Source organism: Grampus griseus (genome assembly GCF_964374135.1).
Source record: "Grampus griseus genome assembly, chromosome: 12".
Taxonomy (NCBI): domain Eukaryota; kingdom Metazoa; phylum Chordata; class Mammalia; order Artiodactyla; family Delphinidae; genus Grampus; species Grampus griseus.
The window spans coordinates 70,380,207-70,401,648 of record NC_139006.1 but is presented as its reverse complement, the minus strand read 5'-3'; the positions used below and the strand labels follow the sequence as shown (position 1 = coordinate 70,401,648).

The 21,442-nt window shown below is 39.9% G+C and overlaps 1 protein-coding gene across 4 annotated transcripts in view; it reads left to right on the top strand.

Moving 5' to 3' along the window:
* Positions 1–9,535: 9,535 nt before the first annotated feature.
* The window catches only part of TCF4 (transcription factor 4), a 360,765-nt gene continuing 348,858 nt past the window's right edge, over positions 9,536–21,442 (top strand). For 2 of the 4 annotated variants that reach the window (XM_082667161.1, XM_082667159.1), the window contains exons 1-3: positions 11,150–11,264; positions 12,182–12,273; positions 13,928–14,000. In XM_082667161.1, the coding sequence (XP_082523287.1) occupies positions 12,202–12,273; positions 13,928–14,000 (145 nt within the window). In that variant the 5' untranslated portion in view covers positions 11,150–11,264; positions 12,182–12,201. Of the gene's footprint in view, positions 10,028–10,719; positions 10,849–11,149; positions 11,265–12,181; positions 12,274–13,927; positions 14,001–21,442 lie in introns of those variants that run through there. The other 2 variants (XM_082667160.1, XM_082667162.1) reach the window with 2 other exon arrangements.

The following is a 21,442-nucleotide window of genomic DNA, read 5'->3' as shown; positions in this document are numbered from 1 at the left end:
ACCACATTTTCTTTTTTTAAAATATTTATTTATTTGGTTGGTTGCTCCAGGTCTTAGTTGCGGCTCACCGGCTCCTTAGCTGTGGAATGTGGGCTCCCCAGTTGTGGCATGCAAACTCCCAGCTGTGGTGGCATGCATGTGGAATCCAGTTCCCCGAGCAGGGATTGAACCCGGGCCCCCTGCATTGGGAGCACAGAGTCCCATCCACTCACCACCAGGGAAGTCCCTAGGCCACAGTTTCTTTACCCATTCATCCTTTAGGTTGTTTCCACCTCTTGGCCCCTGTACCTCATGCTGCAATGAACACAGGTGTGCAAATATCTCTTTGAGAACCTGTTATCAATTCTTTTGGCTATATGCCCACAAGTGGGATTGGAAAACACATTATTATCAATTAAGTTATTGATTATTAATTAATAACATAATAAATACAAAATTTAAAAATTCATAGCTAGACATTTGTTGAAAATTGACAAAATCTCTAAGCCTGCGTAGAACACAATGTTAAGCATTGGAACAACAAAGAACCCTAAGACAGTGTCTGCTCTCTAGAGGTTTGGAGTCTAATTGGTGGGGGAAGACAATATATAAACATAAAATTACAATAATTCACACTAAAAATAAATGAGTTCATCTCATACATTGCTGGTGCAAGAACAAATTGGTCAAACCTCTTTGGAAAACTGTCTGGCAGCATCTACCAAAACTAAAATGTGCCACCTGTGACCCAGCAATTCTAGCTATTCTAGACATATAGTAGATACATCTTAGGTACAGACCCAAGAGAAATAAGTGCGTATATCCACCATGTATATACAATACATGTATAGAATTTTTAAAGCAGCTTTATTCATAGCAGCCAAAATTCTGAAAACTGAAATTGGCGGGCGGGGGGTGGAGAATGGGGCATTGAATGGATAAATTGTTATATATTCTTACAATGGAATACTATACAGCAATGAAAAGAATAGTCTGCTCCTATATGAAACCACATGGATGGATCCTGCAGATGTAATGGATCCTGCAGATGTAATGTAAGTGAAAGAAGCCAGATACACATGAATATGTATTGGATGATTCCAAGTTAATCGTTAACTTGACTCCAAGTTAAAATAGGCAAAATTCATCTCTGGTGATAGAAGTCAAAGAGTGTGGGTATGACTTTGAAGAGGAAGGAGGTAGCCTTTGGGATTGCAGGAAATGTTCTATATCTTGATTTAGGGGTGGTTACAGAGGTATGTAACAATTTATCAAGCTGCAGACTTTTTTCTTTTTGTATGTATGTAGTACTGAAGAAATGTTTAAAGTTTTGGTTTTAAGTAAATGAGTTAGTTCAGAGTAAGAAGTGATGGGAGAAGATCAAAAGGTCAGAGCAGACTTCAAAGGGGAGATAAGAATTGAGCTGGTAAGAACTGAACTGCATGAGTCAGGTCAGTTCTAGCAAGAGAAAAGATGAGAACAAATAAATGCATAGCGGCACAAATGTCCAGAAAACTTGGCAAACCCTGTGCTTGTCTCTTCAACCCTAACTTCCCTTCCCCCAGTACATAGTAAGACTTGGGAGCTGGGTAGGATTGACTTCACCTCAGCTCCAAGAGTGGGCTTTAACTGGTTTGAGTCTTATCAACATAATTACTTAGGGATGAACATAAACCAGTCATTACATGGTTTGGGTCAAAAGTGGGTGTCTTCCTAAGTTGGTACAGTTAGAGTTCAGCTGAGACTTTAGCGTCATGGCTCAGGGTGAACTAGCAACTACATCCTCCTGGAGGCGAACAAAAATGCTTATAGCTTCAGTTTTGGGTGGGAGCCATTTTGGGGAACATGGGGAAATGAACCTGATGTATACACTTGGGCTGAGCTGAGAGAAATGTGGAGAAATGAAGCTGGAGTCCTAACTGATGGCTCTAGACTTTTTAAAGTTGCAAGCCTTCTATTGTTTACACCAGTTTGAACGGATTTTTCTATTGCTTTGTAACAAAATAACTTTTCTAGTAACCTATACATAGCATCTCTTAGATGATTCTTCTAGTTTCCATGGCCATAGTCCCTGTCCCTCTTCAGACTCTCATAATCACCCATTGAGAGAACCACGATAGCTTTCTAATTCTGACTGGTCTCTGCCTTTGGTTTCTTCTTACCTTAGTGATCCACCATACTGTCTCCTGAATGATCTTCTCAGTCATTTCTGACCACTGCTGCCACGTGCATGACCCTGGTGGTTCCATGCTTCGGGAATAAAGGCCAACGGGTCCAAATTTGCCAAATGAGTTTTAACACTTTAGTCCTTCAGTTCCACTCACACACCCTAATGAGGTCCTCACTCTCTAGCCTTCCAGCCTTTGCCAGAGTTAGTAAGTCAGCCCAGAATGGCCTTCTCTCTCTACCTGCCTGATGGCAATACCACTTCTCTTTCCAGATCCAGGTTAAATGCATCTCTGAAGCCTTCTTAGATTTCTTCAGCTGATAATTACTCATTGTGCTATAGTCTCCTGGCATGATTTTCCCTTTTGATAGCTCTCAGCTCAGTCTGTCAGGAGTTGGGGTGATTTATGTATGTCTGGCTTACCCGCTAGGGTATGAATGCTGGGAGGTCAGAGGCCTGTTTTTCCATCTTGAATTCCTCAGTGCACCTTGCAAAGTGTTTTTCATAGACACACTGCTCAATATAGGTTGACTGAAGACCAAACTTCCTTCAGGTAAGGACTTGGAGGTTGAGTTGGAGAGCTAAGTGGAGGGGCAGAAGCAGCGTTTTTTTTTTTTTTTTTTTTTTTTTTTTTGTGGTACGCGGGCCTCTCACTGTTGTGGCCTCTCCCGTTGCGGAGCACAGGCTCCGGACGCGCAGGCTCAGCGGCCATGGCTCACGGGCCCACCCGCTCCGCGGCACGTGGGATCCTCCCGGACCGGGGCACGAACCCGTGTCCCCTGCATCGGCAGGCGGATCTCAACCACTGCGCCACCAGGGAAGCCCCAGGAGCAGTTTTTGAAGGGTTTTTAAAAACCAGGGTAGGTATATTAAGCTCAGTGAGTTTTATTGCACTATTGAATAGGGGAAAGTTTCTCCTGCTGTTTTCCAAAAGTCCTTCTATTCTTCCTACATTATTTATTTTTTTAAAAACCTTTTATCTTTTTATCTACCTCCTTTGCTTCAGTGAGGGGTGGCTGTTGATTTTTGAAATAGTATGCAGTTTGGGAAGAGAAGAAACAGAATGAGAAGGTGATTAGCTTTCTTTTCTCTCCTCCGTTATAATCCCAGAATATGCTTCACGAATACTTTTGCTAGCAGATGAAGCCCATCTACTCAAGCAGTGGTTTTAACCATTTTTGATGGTCACCTGATACACACACACACACACACACACACACACTATGCTGTGTATAGACACCTGAAACAGACTTTTGTAAAACACTTACTCTTAATTCATGCAATGCATATTGATATTTTCTGTTATTCGGTTTCACTTCAAACAAACAAACAAACAAAAAGTCGATCACAAACCACTAAATCGATTTCATGCCATTAAGGAGTTGAGACCTGCAATTTGAAAAATGTGACACTAAGGTATACTCTATGTTATAATCGTTAAGTTACAATCATTGGATGAGCACTGTGCTAAGTATTTTCGCTAATAATATTATATTTAATCTGTTCTAATAATTTTATGACAGATTGTTATAACCATTTTGTCGGGAGGAAACTGAAGCTTGGGGCAAAACAAATTTCCTGGCGTCACACAGCTACTATATGGCAGAGCTGAGACTTAAACACAGGCAATGCCTCTGCTTACAGCTCAGTGACACGTGCCATGGCTTTATGCCACAGCCAATGGCAGAGAAAATTAGCACATATTGGATTTTTAATCTTGCAGTACACATACAGGACAAGACCACCAGAGTGGAGACAAAATACTCTCTGTGCGATAACTTCATTTCTTCTCTGGAACTCTATTCCTGCCCTATTATCCCAATCTATTAAGTCTCAAAAAATGACAAAACCCTTAAAATAGAACACTCAAACTATGACAGAGAAACAGTTTTATAAAGGGAATATATACTGAAATAGTGAACATAAAAACCAAAAACTTCACAGCAGTGGGATCCATGCATAAATAGTTGTACAAGGTGTAGTGGAAAGACAGCGGATTAAATCATAATTCTGGGAAAGCAGAATTTTGATTTTACCTACTTTTAGATATTTTGGGGGTTTGGGAAAGGAAAGGGGAAAAAATAAAACTGACAATCTTTCGATTTTAGCGTCCACGAAGTTTTGGTGATTTAAAGATGACTCAAAAGATTTAGTGCCAGCCTTCTAGAAGGTTTCCTCCTAATCATAAAACTTCTTCTCTGTTACCGTTTTATTTTCTGTTACAGTTTCTATTTTAAGGGTTTTGTCATTGTTTGAGGAACTTGCAAATTGGGAGAATAGGGCAGAAATAGCGTTCCAGAGAAGAAATGAAGATGTTTAGAACGCATTTTGTCTGTACCCTGGAGGTCTCATCCTCTCCCTCGTGTGCGTTGCAAGTTTAAAAGTTCAACATGTGCAGACCTTGTCCTTACGCAGTTGGCCAAGACCCACAGCCACGGCACGTGTCGCTGAGCTGTAAGCAGAGGCATGGTCTACCTGTGTTTAAGTCTCAGCTCTGCCATATAGTAGCTGTGTGACCTCAGGAAATTTGTTGTGCCCCAAGCCTCAATTTCCTCATCCCTAAAATGTTATAATAGTGAAGCGATACAATGACGGCACCTTTTATTTTATTTGTAATAATGAAAAGGCTGTCCCCATGGTTTGGTAAATTAAGGTAATTATCCTTGCTATCTTTAGGGTCTAGGATTCAGATGATGAGAGGCTCGTGGTCTGTTGCACATCAAACTGAATATTCACCAGCAACATTTACCAACAATGAAATCAAGCTAAAAATGAAACCTTAAGAGAAACTGATTTGAAACTCTTCAGTATAGTGTGCTTCTTGAGCATAAAGACTGGTTCTTCACTCGTTTAACAAATAGCAATTCAACACTTAATACGTGTCAGGCACATATTAGGTGTGGGTACATAAGGGGAACAAGATTCCTGTAGTCCCTGCATACAGTGTCTGATGGGAGAGACAGGCAATACAGAAGTAAATGTATGACCAAAAGGACCCCAAGTGGGAAAGTTTCCACTAAGGACATAAAACTGATTTGGTGTCAGGGAATAAAAAGATGGGGTACTTACTTTAGACAGAATGGTTAGGAATGTCTCCAGGAGGAGGTAATGTTTAAACTGAGACTAGAAGGATGACAAGGAGCCAGTGTGTGAACAGCCAAGGGAAAGAATCATGGGACCAGCAAATGCAAAGGCCCTGGGGTATGCGGGGCTGTTTCTGTATGATGAAGCTCTGGCCTTCTTTTACACACACTGACTGGATCCCTCCCCTTCTGTCCTGACAGCTGCTTTTCTGACTCACGCTTGCAGTATGTTTGGGGCTCCAGTTCGGAGTCCTGGATGGTTGTACCCTTTTGATATATCAACCTAAAAATATGCTGGGATAGCCCTCCCTTTTTCACATGTCTGCCACAGGCTGTATCTTGCTCACTGTGACTTTGCCGTTCAATCAAGACTGCCCTTGACATTTATAACATTCTGCTTTCTTTGCCTCTGTTTTTGCCTCAGGTCCTGAAAGAATAGCTGCTGACATAAGGAAGACACTCAAAAATTATTTGCTGAATTTTTAGATGAATTTCATTATGTCATCAGAGATCTGATTTTGTTGTTTGTGGTTTTGTCTGCTTATTCATTTTAACATGGGTAAGACTGGGCAGGAGCAAACTGGATGAATTTGAAGGAGAATGGCATGACATTCTGAACTGGCACTCAGTTCCTGGAGGGCTACTTGCGGCTCTGTAACTCATTAGCAATGTGACCTTGGATGAGTCATCCCACTTGAGCCTTGACATCTTCCACTAAAATGAAGGGTTTGGTCCAAGCACCCTTCAATGTCTGTTCTTTTCTATGACTCACTGGGTTTCAATATTTGCCATGCCTCTCACACTCCTATGAAAGAAATGTTATCTTTAGGCATCAACTCAGTTTATGCAATAATGATGCCTTACGTTTGATTGGCATTTGTTATTTGCAGAGCACTTTCATCTCCACTATTGCATTTGATTTTAACCAGTCATGTAATGTATTGAGGACAAGTTATCTTTTTTTACGTCTGACGGGGTGTGAAACTTACCCAACTTTATAACATGCTAGAAAAGGGAATGACAATTGTATATACTGTCCTGCCTATATGTGGTACAATATATTGGATAGCATCTCTGCCATGTGGGAGTGGAACAAATTGTTTACACCTTGAATAGCAGACACTACTTTTTTTTTTTTTTTAATGTTAAGGACTGTTTAGAAATGCTAAAATCCAAAGCTCTTTTTTTATTTTCTAGCTAAACTCTTTTTTTTTTTACATCCTTACTGGAGTATTGCTTTGCAATGGTGTGTTAGTTTCTGCTGTGTAACAAAGTGAATCAGCCATATGTATACATATATCCCCATAACCCCTCCCTCTTGCGTCTCCCTCTAGTTAAACTCTCTAGTTGTAAGGATCAGAAAAGTACTCAGGTTAGCTCACTCAGGGAAGGGGAGCACTGCAGGAATCAGCTTTCTTACGGACAGGAGGCAAGGTAGTCCTCAAATAATTGGGAAAGTATCTCTAGACATTTCTTCCTAGGACTAAATTGTCTGTTTTTCTCCGAACTTCCAAGACCTTTCTTTCTTATTTGAAGAGCAGTTTCCTCTGCTTACTCATGGTTCGTGTTTCCCCATAACCATGGCTCTCCCAAGGCTTGGCTTCCTGACACCACCTCTGGCCAGCTGACTCCAACATGTCAGATCCATTCACTATAGACCACTGTCAATCTCTTCCTCTTTTAGCTCCTGTGGTCCAATCAGCTGGGGCTGGGTCAGGAAGGAGTCACGTGGCACCCACATCAAGTTCTACCTCTTTATCAGGATTTATGAACAGGTTCTTAGGGAAAGAATTCTGTAGATGATAGAGCAGGCATCCTAAAACATATCTACTACATTTCCCTTTTTATCTACATTTCACAGGATTCTGTTGAGTCTTTTTTTCTAAGGTGATGCCAATATTCCTAAGTATACCTATTTTTTTCATGGTTCTCGCTTAGAGGCCATAGTTTATTATCTGATTGCTTTTTTTTGCATTCATGCACATTTTTAATTAAATTCTCTCAATATCCCAGTAGGCGAATAAGATATCTCCCAGAGATGACGTTAACATGACATATTCGAAGACATCTAGAAGCTGGGGGTAGAAGTGAACTAGGTCAGGAAAAAAACCAGAAGCAATTCAAATTTGTCCCTTAGTTAAAATTGGAAGGGCAGTTGCATGGTTTTCTGTAGGGTGCAGTTAAAAAAAAAAAAAAAAAAAAAAAGCACTAGCCAGCAACTAGGTCCATTTAGGTCCTAGATCCGATCCTATCATTGATTTCTGGACAGATCATTTATTCCCCTTGAAATTCAGGGGAAGGGGGAGTCTTAAAATCTGGAAACTAGGAGGAATCTTATGGGGTTATCAAATCTGGTCTCTGCCTTTTACAGTAAAAGACACTGACATGAGGCCTTAGGTCACAGAGCTGCTTAGAGGTAGAGCCAGTAGAATATTTCTCCTAAACAAACGGTTGTGATCTTTTTATTACATCATTTCAGTTGAAAGGGTAGAGGCTTATTCTGAGAATCAGAGATAATGCTTGTGATAAAGCAGCATAAAGTGGTGTCTAAATGTAAAATTTTATTTTAAGATGAGGACATGGAATGGGTATAGAAGACAGGAATCTGCACAGTGTGTGTGAACAGACAGGAAACAACCTATAAATGCCCTAATTCTTGTCCTCTAAAAACTTACCTATAGGGCTTCCCTGGTGTCGCAGTGGTTAAGAATCCGCCTGCCAATGCAGGGGACACGGGTTTGAGCCCTGGTCCGGGAGGATCCCACATGCCGCGGAGCAAGTAAGCCCATGTGCCACAACTACTGAGCTTTCACTCTAGAGCCCGCGAGCCACAACTACTGAGCCCACGTGCCACAACTACTGAGGCCCTCGCACCTAGAGCCCGTGCTCCACAAGAGAAGCCACCACAATGAGAAGCCCACGCACCACAACAAAGAGTAGCCCCCGCTCAACACAACTACAGAAAGCCCACACGCAGCAACGAAGACCCAACGCTGCCAAAAATAAATTAAAAAAAAATAAACTTATTAAAAAAAACTTACCTGTAAACAAAAGATCATGAAAATTGATCTGAACTCTGTCACTGCCACAAAATTGCATCAGAAAATGGAGATTAGGATGTTCCCGCTGCCAGATGGAATAGGAATGTGGTTGGATGTGGACTCTGCAGACTGCCTGTCTTCCAAGGTGGGCTCTATCACTTAATAACGTGTAATTGAGGCAAATTTGTACCACTTACTAAAGGGCTCTGGGTCAAACAGTAACACGAACTCCACAGAGCCACTCTCAGGATTCAAACAACCAATACTTGAGAAATTCTTAGAACAGTCTTTGGCACATAGTAAACCCACTATATAAGGGTTAACCTATCATTATTACTTGCTTTTCTCCTGTGGGAGGGCTAAAAGCTATTCTTTCGGAGTAATCTTCATTTAAAATCCCATGGGCTAGATTAGACATATCAGTTGGTTTAGCGAGGAATTAAGAGGTGGAAAGGGAAGATTTCTTTCGGGGCAGCTCCGTCTTTATCTTTATCCCTTTAATTCTTACGAAATTCATAAAGCGGACATTTGCTATTTGCATTTCACAGACCAGAAAACTGGCTAGAGAGGGCAGAACTTTCTGGGCCAGAACGAGACGTTGAATCAGTAGTGGGTCACAGCACGGAATCGATCTAAGCCTACATGGGAATAAACGAACGTCTTTTCCAAGTGTGGACTTCCGGGACTTAGACAGTTCTCACTTTCCAGGGGCCAAGAAAAAGATGGATGCGGATGGTTTAGGAGAGGACCCACATCTCCCTCCAGGCCCAGGAGCTACACCTCGGCTCAGAGGGCTCTCTCCACGCCGCCCGAGCCTCGCTAAGAGGGCCGGCTCCACACTACGGGAGAACCAGGCTCCGGCTTTCCGTCGGGGAGGCCTCCCTCTCCCGAGCCTCCCTCACTGACTCCGACTCCTCCGCGCAGGTCTTTGGAGTTTAATTCCTTAATTTATTTAGAAACTACACTTTTGAGTCAAAGAACAGAGGCAAGGACCGGGAACAAGAAGCAACGCGCGTGAACACGGACGCCGCCTCGAGAGCCCTTACATCTCTGGCCCACGCACGACACCCGCCCGAACCCCGCCACCCGCCTCCTTTCCCGGAGGAGGCGTGGCCCGCACGCGCCGCCATCTTGGTCGCCTCTCTAGGCACTCTGTTTACTACTCTATGGTTGCCCGCTCCCGCCCCGCCCCTCCCCAGTCATTGTCTGGAGGAGCAGCCACGGCCGCAGCGCCTTCTCTTTATAAGTCCGCAGTGCCCGGATGTGAATGGATTACAATGTATCTTTCAGGGAAACCTATTATTATCAATGTGACTCCACGGGGGAGTCAATGGTGATGATCAGGAGGAGGAGGATGATGATGATGAGACACCTCTAAACTTGGAACAAGTTTAAGGCTTTATAAGAGGAGAAGAAAAAAAAAACCACCAACAAGATTTGTTTGAGGAAAAATTATAGCTATCCTGTGTTGATATTTTTTTATAAACAATAAGAAAAAGTTGTTGGATTTTTTTTTTAATGATTTCTTTTTTGGGGGAGGGAATTTTGTTGCAGTTTTATGGTGGAATATGCAAAAACCAGAGCCAGGTGCATAATCTTGTATTCTGTGGATATCCCTGGAGCAGAACTGAGTACCAGTTAAAATACTTTTTTGGGGGATACACATGTGAGATACTAAGTACTTGCAGAAGATTTTTGTCTCTCTTTTTAAAGTCACTTTCCTTGGAATATTGTGAGCATATTTGTGGCCATTTAAGGTAACGTTACAATTTGCTGTCAGAGTAAACTGTTTGTAATTGAATTTAATATTTTAAATGTCGATCCCAGTGTTTTATTAAAACAAAAGGAACAACCTATTAAATAATCGCCAATGGGAAAAAGTGTGTGCATGCATTTTGTGTATGTACTCGCACATCTAGCAATAACAGGGTTTATAGAATGTGTATTTTAACACACGTTAAAATAGCGTATGTTGCATATACTGGATAAAGTACGCTTGTTATTACGAAACGATAGAATTATGCAGCTTAATTTTTATCCTAAAAAGTGATGTGAAAAAGTATGTTTTAAGAGCATGCAGGGCCTGTAATGGTAAATGTTGAATTAAAAACTTAAAGTGCTGGCGAACGGGGACTTAGCATGCCTAGGAACTCAAGTGTAAAAACAAAACAACATCCACCCTCAAAAATTGCCTTTTTTGTTGTTGTTGTTGAAGTTTGCAGCTATACTATTCTGTGACTTAAAAGGGAGGGGAAAAAAACGTATGTAATTTAGGTTTCGCCCCCAACGCAGAACTACCGACATGAAAATCTCCCCAGCAAAATGTGGCTTGGTTTATATCTGGAAAAGAAAAATATTGTTCCTCTTGGCAAAGTCTTTTTGCATCACGTGTATTTGCAGCCTAGTATAAACTTGCTTTGCCGTGTGTGGATGTGTGAGTGAGAGGGAACGAGAGTCAGAGAAAGAAAGGAGGGGATGTAAACTCGAATAAATTTCAAAGTGCCTCCGATGGATGAAACGGGCAAAAACTGAACTGTTCAGGCTTCAGATTGTAACTGACGTTCTGAGGGAAAATGAGGTGCTCGATGAAATTTCGTTTGTATTTTTTTTTTTTTTTTTTGCGCGGCGGGGGAGGTGTTGAGATTTTTTTTTCTCCGGGGGGGGGGTGCATCCCAGCCAGCCCGACCCGAGCGAGCCGCGTCTCCCCGCCGGAGGCCCCCCACCCATTTCTTTGCTGAACTTGCAATTCCGTGCGCCTCTGCGTGTTTCCCCCTCCCCCCCTTCCCTCGTCCCCTCCCCTCCCCGGAGAAGAGAGTTGGTGTTAAGAGTCAGGGATCTTGGCTGTGTGTCTGCGGATCTGTAGTGGCGGCGGCGGCGGCGGCGGCGGGGAAGGAGCGGGCGCGGGCGCAGGCGGAGGAGGTAGAGGCGGTGGTTAGACATGAACGCCGCCTCGGCGCCGGCGGTGCACGGAGAGCCCCTTCTCGCGCGCGGGCGGTAGGTACCGGCGCCAGCGGGGCTCGGCGGGGCTGGTGCGCCGGGCGGCGTGGGGCTCGGGCTCGGCGGCCCCGCACGCGGCTCCGCGCCTCCCGTGCCGCGGGCTCCCGGCTCCCGGCGCTCCCCCTGGAGACACCCCTTCCTCTCCCGCGCCTCTTCCCTCCCCCTCATCCCTACCCCCCCCTCGGCCCCCCCTCCCCGGCAGTGCCACTTGGAGAGACCGATGACTTTGCCAAGGCCCTGACTTTAATTTTTACAACCCTTTCTTTCACAAATTAGGGTGCTGGACCATTACGGGACCCGACCCTCCACTCCGCTTCCCTCCCCCCTGCCCCGCTTTCGTCGACCCTGTCACCCCTCCCCCTTTGGACGTGTTTTCACTCCAGAGACGCTCATCTTTAATTTCTTTATAGCTACTTTGAAACGCAGAGGGGAGTGGTGTGTGTGTGTGAGCGTGTGTGTGAGCGTGTGTGCGTGTGTGTGAGTGTGTGTGGGGGGGTGGGGGGAAAGTTGAGACCGGATCGTTCTGAGTAGTTTCTCTTTTCTCTGGGATCCATTCATTTCTCGCTCTACCTCCTGTTGCATAAAATGATGCGCTGAAGAGCGGCTTTTTTTTTTTTCCTTCCCGGATTTGGTTTTATAGTGGATGTTACCAGTTTTGATCGTCTCTTTGGAAATACAATATCAATAGCAGTTTTTTGTTTTTTTTGTTTTTTTTTTTTTGCTATTGCTGCCTATTCCTTCTTTAAAAAAAAAGCAACAAAAAAAAACTCTCCTGTCCCTCCCTCCTTTCTACCTTATTCCCATCCGCCCTCACATCCCTACCCCACAACCCCCCCAGTCTCCAAAAATCCGATTGTGTTTTCTCCAAGGATTGGGACTGGATTTTCTGATTGCGGTTATTTCCATGTTTCTAGGTTTGTGTGATTTTGCTAAAATGCATCACCAACAGCGAATGGCTGCCTTAGGGACGGACAAAGAGCTGAGTGATTTACTGGATTTCAGTGCGGTAAGAAAGAACGGTGGAAACTAACAACAGCTGTGAAACAAAACAAAACAAAACAAAAAACCCAAACACTTTGAGCTAGAAACCAATAATAATCTAAAGGACAGGAATAATTTTTAATTGGCTGAGTCCTTGGTAAACATGAAGGTCTTTTTGATAAGTTTTTAACTACAATTTTTGGGTGTGATGGACGATTCAGGCTTTTTTTTTCAGAGTCTTAATTACTTGCTTTTGAATTTCCTACCCACCGAATCCCCCAAATAATGGAGTCTCACTCCAATGGAAGGGAAAAACAGACATCCCTAAAACTGTAAACCACCCCTAAACTTGACCTTATCTGAACACTGAGAGTACTGATACTTTGTGCACTACTCATTTTATTTATTTATTTTTTCTGAAAATGGAAAAGAGAAAATAGGAGACCCCAGTTGTCTCAAAGTTTTAAACTGATGATGCTTTGGATTAGTAGGACCTGTAGTCCTCATTACATCTTTTCCTGGGATTCTGAAAACTCGTGTGCATATGCTGAGCATACATTCTTTAGAACCCTTTAGACGGTCTTTGTAAATCTCGGAGTCGTGAGATCAGCACAAAGCAGAACTTACACACTTGTGGAGTTTTATGACGGAACTTGGTCCTTCTCCATCCCTTTGCTTCCCTTCCCCATACCAAGTCCCAAACATGTCAGGGGAAATAATTCATTTTTAATGCCAGATGAGTTTGGTGTAAGATGCATTTGCAAAGCAAAATAAAAAGAATCCACAAAACACACAAATAAAATCCAAACCGCCTTCTAAGTGGGGCTCTTTCATGTTGCTGCTGCTGCTGCCGCTACTGCTGCTATTGCTGCTGCTGCTGCTTCTCTTCTAGACCTTTTGGAGAAATGGCTTTCGGAAGTTTTGCCAGGAAACGTGGCCCTAGGCAGCTTTGTAGCCCCCTTTCTGCTTGCTGCACTTTCTCCATTCGTTTCTTTGCTTTTTGCAGGCTCTGACTCAGGGAAGGTGCGCATTATCCACTAGATACGTCGAAGAAGAGGGAAACCAATTAGGGTCGAAATAAATGCTGGAGAGAGAGAGAGTGAAAGAGAGAGAGAGTGAGAGAGAGAGAGAGAGAGAGAGAGAGAAGCAGAGAAAGAGAGAGGGAGAGAGAGTCTTGCTTCAAATTGCTCTCATGTTAGAGACGAAATGAGAATTTAGTGCAGGTGGCACTTTTATTTTTATTTGGGTTCACATATGACAGGCAAATCCTATACGGGATGGAAATGGACATTGCCACGTTTATGGCCAAGGTTTTCAATATAAAACAAGCAACTTTCTTCTCCTTTGTAAAACTAGTGTTTTCTAGAGAGCTTGCTGCCCTCCAAACTGAATCTTGTTCACATCATGGGGACTGTGTTGGTTTAAAATGTAGTCCTACCTAGTTCTGGCGATCTAATGAACCTGAGGAAAAAGAAAACAGTGGTTAAGGTTGGGGTGGGGGGAGAGTGATTGGTAATGTTGTGCCTGTTTTCGTTTTAAGTTGGATGGTGATGTATTTTACTAAAATGAGCCCTTAGCATAAACTGTATATTGTATAGGGAGAGTATGAAAGATCTTTGATGAACTCTGAAGGCACAAATGTCGTCTTTTCAACAGTAATGTTTCTTTGTTTCTTTTAGATGTTTTCACCTCCTGTGAGCAGTGGGAAAAATGGACCAACTTCTTTGGCGAGTGGACATTTTACTGGCTCAAGTATGTAAATTCTTTTCTTAGTGTGTAGTTAAATGTTCTTAGCTGTTTATTCACTCATGGTATATTTTTGGCTCTGTTGAAGTGTTCTGAAAAAGTCATTGAAATTTTAGCCTGTAATGATATGGTTATTTCATTATCCATTAGTGGTATAACTTAGGCAAAAACATTATCTTTTGCAAAATTAAAAGTAGGGTTTTAAAAAAAAAAAAAATCAAGGAAACTGTCTCAGAATTCATCACTTACTTTAAAAGCAATTTTCTGATACAATTGTAATCAAACACGTGAAGATAAGGCAGTGTTAACATGGGGGAATAAATTAATGTTTCCTTATTTGAAAATAGAGGGAAAAATCTAACTTTCATGAAAAGGGCAAATCCCTTGTAAATAATATCAATTTTATTGGGTACTATGTATAATTAACCCTTTTAAAGAAATGAGCGCTTAATTTTGCAGATGAATGCTGTGTAGTAAACCATAGCTGTAAATAGAGAGACTCCTGCTAATCTGAGAGCGAAATATGAATTCATTTATATTTAAAATATCCTTTTTGGTGCTTCAGTTTTTGTTTTTTTTTTTAAGAATTTACTTGTGCAATGAATTTTTCTATATTTAAAGTTGCAAATTTGGAAGGACTTTTACATTTTATAAATGAAAGGTCTTTGGCTGATGCTTTAAAAAGACGTTAGCGCTATTCACAAAGGAATCTGTGTGTGCAGTGATTATCTGGTATCTAAGGAGGAGTTTTAATAGGGGACTCTCTGAAGGTCTCTTATTAAAAGTGAAAACTGAAAATATGCTATTCGTTTAAAACGTATTTTTTTTGTCTAGTGAATTTCATATCAGAAGGAGGCATACATTGCTCTCCTTTAGGTACAAGGCTTACATCCATTTATGCTTGTTAAACAGCTGTAGTATTTTAGGAGTTCTGGCAGTGGTACATAACAGGACATTAGACAGAGTCCTGTTCTTAAGTCAGACTGGTAAATGTTGACATCGTTTAGTTGTGAGATACCAGTGGAATTGTCTGTTAGCTATTGAAGATAATTTCACATCTCTTAATATTCATTTGGTGTTGTAGCAGTGAAAGAAATCTGTTCATCTTTGTGATTTGTATAATTGGTATTTTTTAAATAAAATTAATGGCATTTAAAAGTTGCTCATTTCTAGATAAGTTACTTCTCCTTTTGCTGGCCCCCATAAGTCTAAGGGATTTTTTATCTCTACAACTTGATTTGTGAAATATGAGATGCCTCCTATAGTTACATTTTATCTTTTATTTTGGGGGGTCCACTTTGATTAAAAGGGCTACTGACCATATGTTTGTGTTTTACTGTCCTGGACCCTGTTATAATTTTCATTTGGGACTTAAAATTTTTTTTGTTGTTGTATTCGTATTGTATCTTCCAAATTTCTTTATCGTGTTCTCTATACAACTTTGAAGGAAAGATGAGTACAAGTATCTTATGTAAGCAGATTAATTTTTCATGTTAGACAGTATCAAAACAGTTGCTAACTTTATCTCTGACAGTAACTTTCTTCATGATTTTCCTTAAGAAAATGTATAGTTGAAATCTGAAAGTAGATTATGTCAGAAAGGCTCAGAGATAGACTGCTTTCAGAGTCAGTGCAAAAATACTCTTTTGTACTTTGTAAAAATTGACACATTTGGAATAATTAAGTATATCAGCTTAGTTATAGTTTAATAAAGGAAGGTGATTTAGAAGCATGAAATTGTGTTACATTTAAAAAGATAACTGTGCATCTGGTCCCTTTTCTATGTTCACATTTAAATGAAGTCCTTGCTATGATGTTTAAGTGTTTACAGAGTGTAGGGTGAATAAGTATGAATATGTATTAATGCATTTTGGAAAATGATCATATACTGAAACTTACAGAGTTCTTAAGACAGTATATCTGTATATGTAAACCTAGACAGAGGCTTCATCCTTAGTGAGACGTGTTGTGATATTTCCAATGAATATGCTGTGATTATTTTTAAGGTGTTAAACTTTAAGTGATGTCGTACCAGAGGTGTAGTTTTCAGGCCCAAATGTTTACTTGTAAAGGTAAAAAGTGTAGTGCCGATTTTGTTCTCGCTGCTGGATTGAAAATGCAGGGTATTCATCCAGTGCAGTATGAGGGGGACTATAATATACACAGTACAGATTGGAGTGTTGATTTTTCTCATCTGTCCAAGACACAGTTAGGTGGCTTTGTTTCCACTCAGTAACAAAGATAAGTCCCTTTTAAAGCATAACAAATAAAAAAAAAAAAATGAGGAAAACTGCATTTTGCTCCTGGAAGGATGAACTAGGAAACTTTGGACTGAGAAATAATTTTCTAAATGTACATCAGGTTAATATCCATTGTCCCAAGGGTGCTCAGATGTCACTTCCATGGGTAGCTTTGAAACTTGGGTCCAGAGAAAAAAGGTCCAAAGTATAAGTGAACTGTTCATATTGGAAAAACCAGCTCTGGTTTTTCAGAGTGAGGCATGGTAATGTTTCATGCTTAAAGTTCTCAGTAGCTGTGGATTCCATTCATATAGGGCGCTCCTTCGTGATTTGCAATGTGAGAATTAAAAAAAGTGTGGCCATATTGCCTTTAATCTTTCATTTCACAAACATGGTTTTTCCTACCACCTTAAGAAATGGTGAGGCTGCTAGGGAGAATGGAATGTAACCTGAGCTACAGCCTGACATTCCCAGGGAGCATTTTTCACATGAAAGGCTTTTGTCAACCCAGGAAAGGACCAGCAGTTTTTGTTTGATGTTTGCAGGTGTTCAGCAGAGAGCACTAAAACAATTCAGCCATGATAGTTCAGAGCTTGGATGACCTTAACGGGGAGAATTGGTGGGTTCTGGAATTATTTTTAAGAAATATTTGAAACCTATATGGTGACTTATATAAAGGGATTTCAGATCCATTATATCATTGATCTTAAAACTAGCTAAAAGCATCCACATGCCTGGATGATTGGAAAATTTTTCTCATTAAAAAGTAGGACGGCAAAGTTACCAGAAGAAAAAAAAATTCACCTAGAGTCTATAATTTATTGATGAACAGGGGTTTAATTTTCTAATATAACAAAACTACAGTTTCTTTGGTTACCTTTGAGTCTTTCATGAGCAAAAGATAAACATACTAGCTTTGGCATCTTTTACAAAGTAGTTTTAAAGTTGGGGCTCTAAAATTATCCATACTCAACAACAGCCCTGGTCACATCTGTTACATGTATTTACAGTTAGTCTGTGACGGATCCTACATCTTCCTCCCTTAGTTTAAAAGTTGAGCCTTTTCCCCCGTAACTGTTTAGCTTTACTTAGGTGTTCAGCATTTGTTAAAGGTGCCAAATGGATGGGTGTTTTAACAATTAAGAGCAGCAGTAAAACACACCACATCCCTGTCATGGTCATTTTTGGAAGAGAAAAAACATTTCTTGACATTCACACAAGTTATTTTACTGATACCCACATGACACCCAAATGACACATCAGTTTGGTAAATTCAGTAAGAAAAAATAAATCGCTCCAATGGGTAGTTCTGTATCACAGAGAAAATTCAAATGGTCAGCATTCTGAATTAATATCCATCCGTACAGTTTGAGTTCACGATTATGGCGTGAAAAAACAAATGGTCTCCCTTAAAGGTATTTGTGGAGTACACTTATTTAATTGTGTGTGTGTGTGTGTGTGTTTTAAACAGCCTTACTATTATAGTGCAGTTCATAGTGGTTGTATGGCTTTTATAAAATGCAGAATAATTTAACAGGTTACAAAATAAGCAAAGTGGCATTAAATCCATTCTGTTAGAATCATAGAATTTGGGGGATTGAACCCCTTAGAAAGAGACAGCCCAGTGCCTTCATTGTACAAAGAAAACTGAGGCCCAAGTTAAGAGGTTCTGAACTATGCCTTTATTTGCTAATCTAAGAAACAAGTTTGATTTGCTAATTTTGTATGGCCCTGCAAATCCTTTTATTGGAGTAATATTGGTTTCACTGCTATGTTTTTCTAAATTTGTATTTTGCATAATAGGGTATCAGGATTTGTGTGCTGATCTTTGTGCCTACAAATTCTTCTAAGTGCACATGTGCCCTTTGAATGCTTTTTAAGGTTTGGAGCTGAATTTTGGATTGTTGATCATTCTCTTTTGCCTGATCTGGCCTGTGACTCTTTGCAAGATGTTAGATTGAATAACAGGGGTGGATGGGCATGACACTGACAGAATTAAAGTGTTTCTTACTATGCCAAGTGGTGTACTATGCACTTTATATTCTTGTATTTTTTAAATCCTCACAAGAACCCAGTGAGATGCCAGGATTACCATGCTCAATTTATAAATGAGGAAACTGAGATTCAGAGATGGTAAACTACTTACCCTCAAGGCAGCCAGAATGAATCAGGTTCTAAACCCAGGTCTGCCTGGTCTGCCTAGCTCAGTGTCTTTTGAGACACACACACACACATACACACACACACACACACACACACACACACACAGAGACACAGAGTCAGATATAGCTTATTATTTCAGTATCTTATAGGCTTAAGGATATATTATTGAGGCTTGGTGTGCAATACTGTTCCTGATCTTTACAGTAGATAAACATTTTTTAAAAATATGTTGTAAGATAATGGTATAAACCATGTCCATTATTTTTCCTGCTTTCTTATCCAAACTAAGCTTCTAGTTTATGTTGGATTTCAATGTGACTTAGTATCTCTCTCATATTTTTATTATTTTTTTAACAAGGAAAATATAGTAGGTAGTTTCAAAGTTGTGTTTTGGTTCTATTGTAAATGGACAGTCTGCTTGGGTACCAGTGAAAATATTTTGTTTTCGATTATTTTAATGTACCTAGTCAAACCAAAAGTTGAGGTAACCAAGCTTGCTCTGTTAATACCTAAAAAAAAAAAAAGGTTTCCTATCTTTTAACTGTAAAAAAAAGTTTTGCAGTTCCTTGTTAGATCTTTGAAACTTAATATTCAAGAACAAAAACCCTGAATTCTATCTGCATCACTAAAATAAGCAGTTTTGAAGTTTTGATATGTCTATTATCAGACATGTGCTTAAAATGTTACGTTTTCTAAATTCAGAAGGAAGAAGCAGTACTCTATTTGACATTGACTTAAGTAAATAAAATGCATTAAACAAGCGTAGGGATCCAAGATCTGTTGAGCCTGAAATGCTTAACGTTTTTGACAGCATCAGCAAATTATCTTTACCCTACTATTGTAATGAGGAAATCACTTAAATAACAGATGAACAGCTAAGTCACATAAACATATATAATAGAACTATGTAATGAAAGTTTATGCTGTTAATTGCTCGAATCTGTCTTAAATGCTTAGAATCATGGAGCAGTAAAGACTGTCATATAAACAATTTTGTTTTGAGCTTAAAATTATTCCTTTTTGCTTTCATCTGCTATGATAAACAAAGTAATTTTAGAAGCTTTACAGATCAAACATTTACTCCTAATGGTAAACTACATTTTATATTGGAAGTTTGCTGCCTTGTCCAAGGCAGAGAGTTGAGTCCTGGTGGCCCCAGGCTGCAACGTTTAGTATCATGATGCTATTTAGATCTGTTCCCATAAGCCAAGATAACAGATCTGAAGTTGTCTAATAAGGAACATGGTGTGTTTTGAAATGTTCTTCAGTTTACAAGTCTTGAACCAAAATGTTCTTGGCCAAACCTTTAGACCTTATACCTATATGTTGGGTAAGTCAGATTTTGCACAAAGCATCGAAATGAAGCTAGGTAGGAACAGAAAAAAAATCCCTTCCTTCCTTATTTTTTGTCTTTTATGAGCTATTTTTTTATGACCAGGTGTTCTTCCAAGTTAATTAGATGGTGCTGAGTATTAGAGAAAGTAAAGCAAAGCACATCAAAGTTATTTTTTTTAAAGGCTTTATTTATTTTTGTCACCGGCTTATTACTCTGTTATAAAGTTTTCAAAATTGACCGCCAAGTTTATAAGCTTACACATGGGTTATCCATTTTCTAAATCTGTGATCCCACTTAGACTCAGCAGTGATGTAGGCACATGAGGTTTAGGTGGGTAATTTTCAACCATATGTCTCTTAATGCTTATGAGAGATGTAAGAGAAATAACAGTTTAATCTTTAGAGAAGATTGGTTGACACTTTCTATAAGTTTTACATATATATTTATATATATATATATATTTTTAAACATCTTTATTGGAGCATAATTGCTTTACAATGGTATGTTAGTTTCAGCTTCACAACAAAGTGAATCAGTTATATTATATATATATTTTTAATCAGGCTCAAAGGAATAGCAAAAGTGTTGAAAAAGGTTGTCATATTTGCTTTCATTTCAACAATAAATAAAGGCCCAGTTAATCAGCATATCAGATAGCCAGGTGTGTTTAGAATCAGTTTATACGGAGGAACTTCAGGGCTGTAAGAAAGTATTCTATTTAAAGGTGCAGCCACTCGATTGTTCAAATGGCTGCTTTTGTACTTTTGTGTGACAATTAACATTTAATGAATGACTTTCTAAACTGCCATTGGTGGTAATTATTATATGCGGTTTATTAACTGCAATCCATTGTTGGATGTGCCTGTATTGATCTGTTTTGCAAACAACCCTTCACACGTTCAGCAGTATTTGTACATTACTTTTTAAAGAACCTGTTTCATTTGCTGACATTGATATTGCCCCTAAAATTTTTAGCTGACAAATGCCTCTTCGATCAGAGTGATTTTTTAATTAAATTAAAAATTCATTGTCTTTTCAGCTATAAAAATTTTGCCCTTCTTTCCTCAGGGAATCCCAAAGAAACTCCACAAGATTGCCTTTCAAGTAAAGGATTTATAGAAATTTAGACTTACCAGGAGACTTTAGAGATGTTCTATGATTTTATTTTTGGTTAAAGAGCTAAGGTTTGGGAGGGTTAAATGTCTTTTGCCCAAATCATACAGTTGGTTATGGGCTATAATAGGACACAGATACAGATGTCCTGACCTGCTGCTCAGGGACCCCATGCTGCTTTTAATTAAGGTTTGGACTCAATCCGTTGGTACCAACTGTATGTTTCTTTAGAGGAGGAAAACTTGTATAATCTTCCATTTCTGAAAAATAATAAAAGTTCAGATCGTGAGAGATGGACAACGTAATCCAGCTCACTTGTCATCACATGCTCTAATTTGGCTAAGGCAGTTGACGAATAACTGTTAAAATGTATTGTGTTATTAAAAATAACAAAGTAAGACCCCTGATTAAATATCAGGGCTGTAATTTAATCTTGGGGGTTCTGGTGCTGTTCATAAACCATTTGGTTTTTTTCTGTAACAGATGACGTCAAAATACAGCTTGATTGAATTATGACCCTGGGTTACAGGAGCACCTGCTTGTGCCTCTTGACTTCATAGCATGTCAGCATTTCCATTACGAATTTTTTTTTTCTC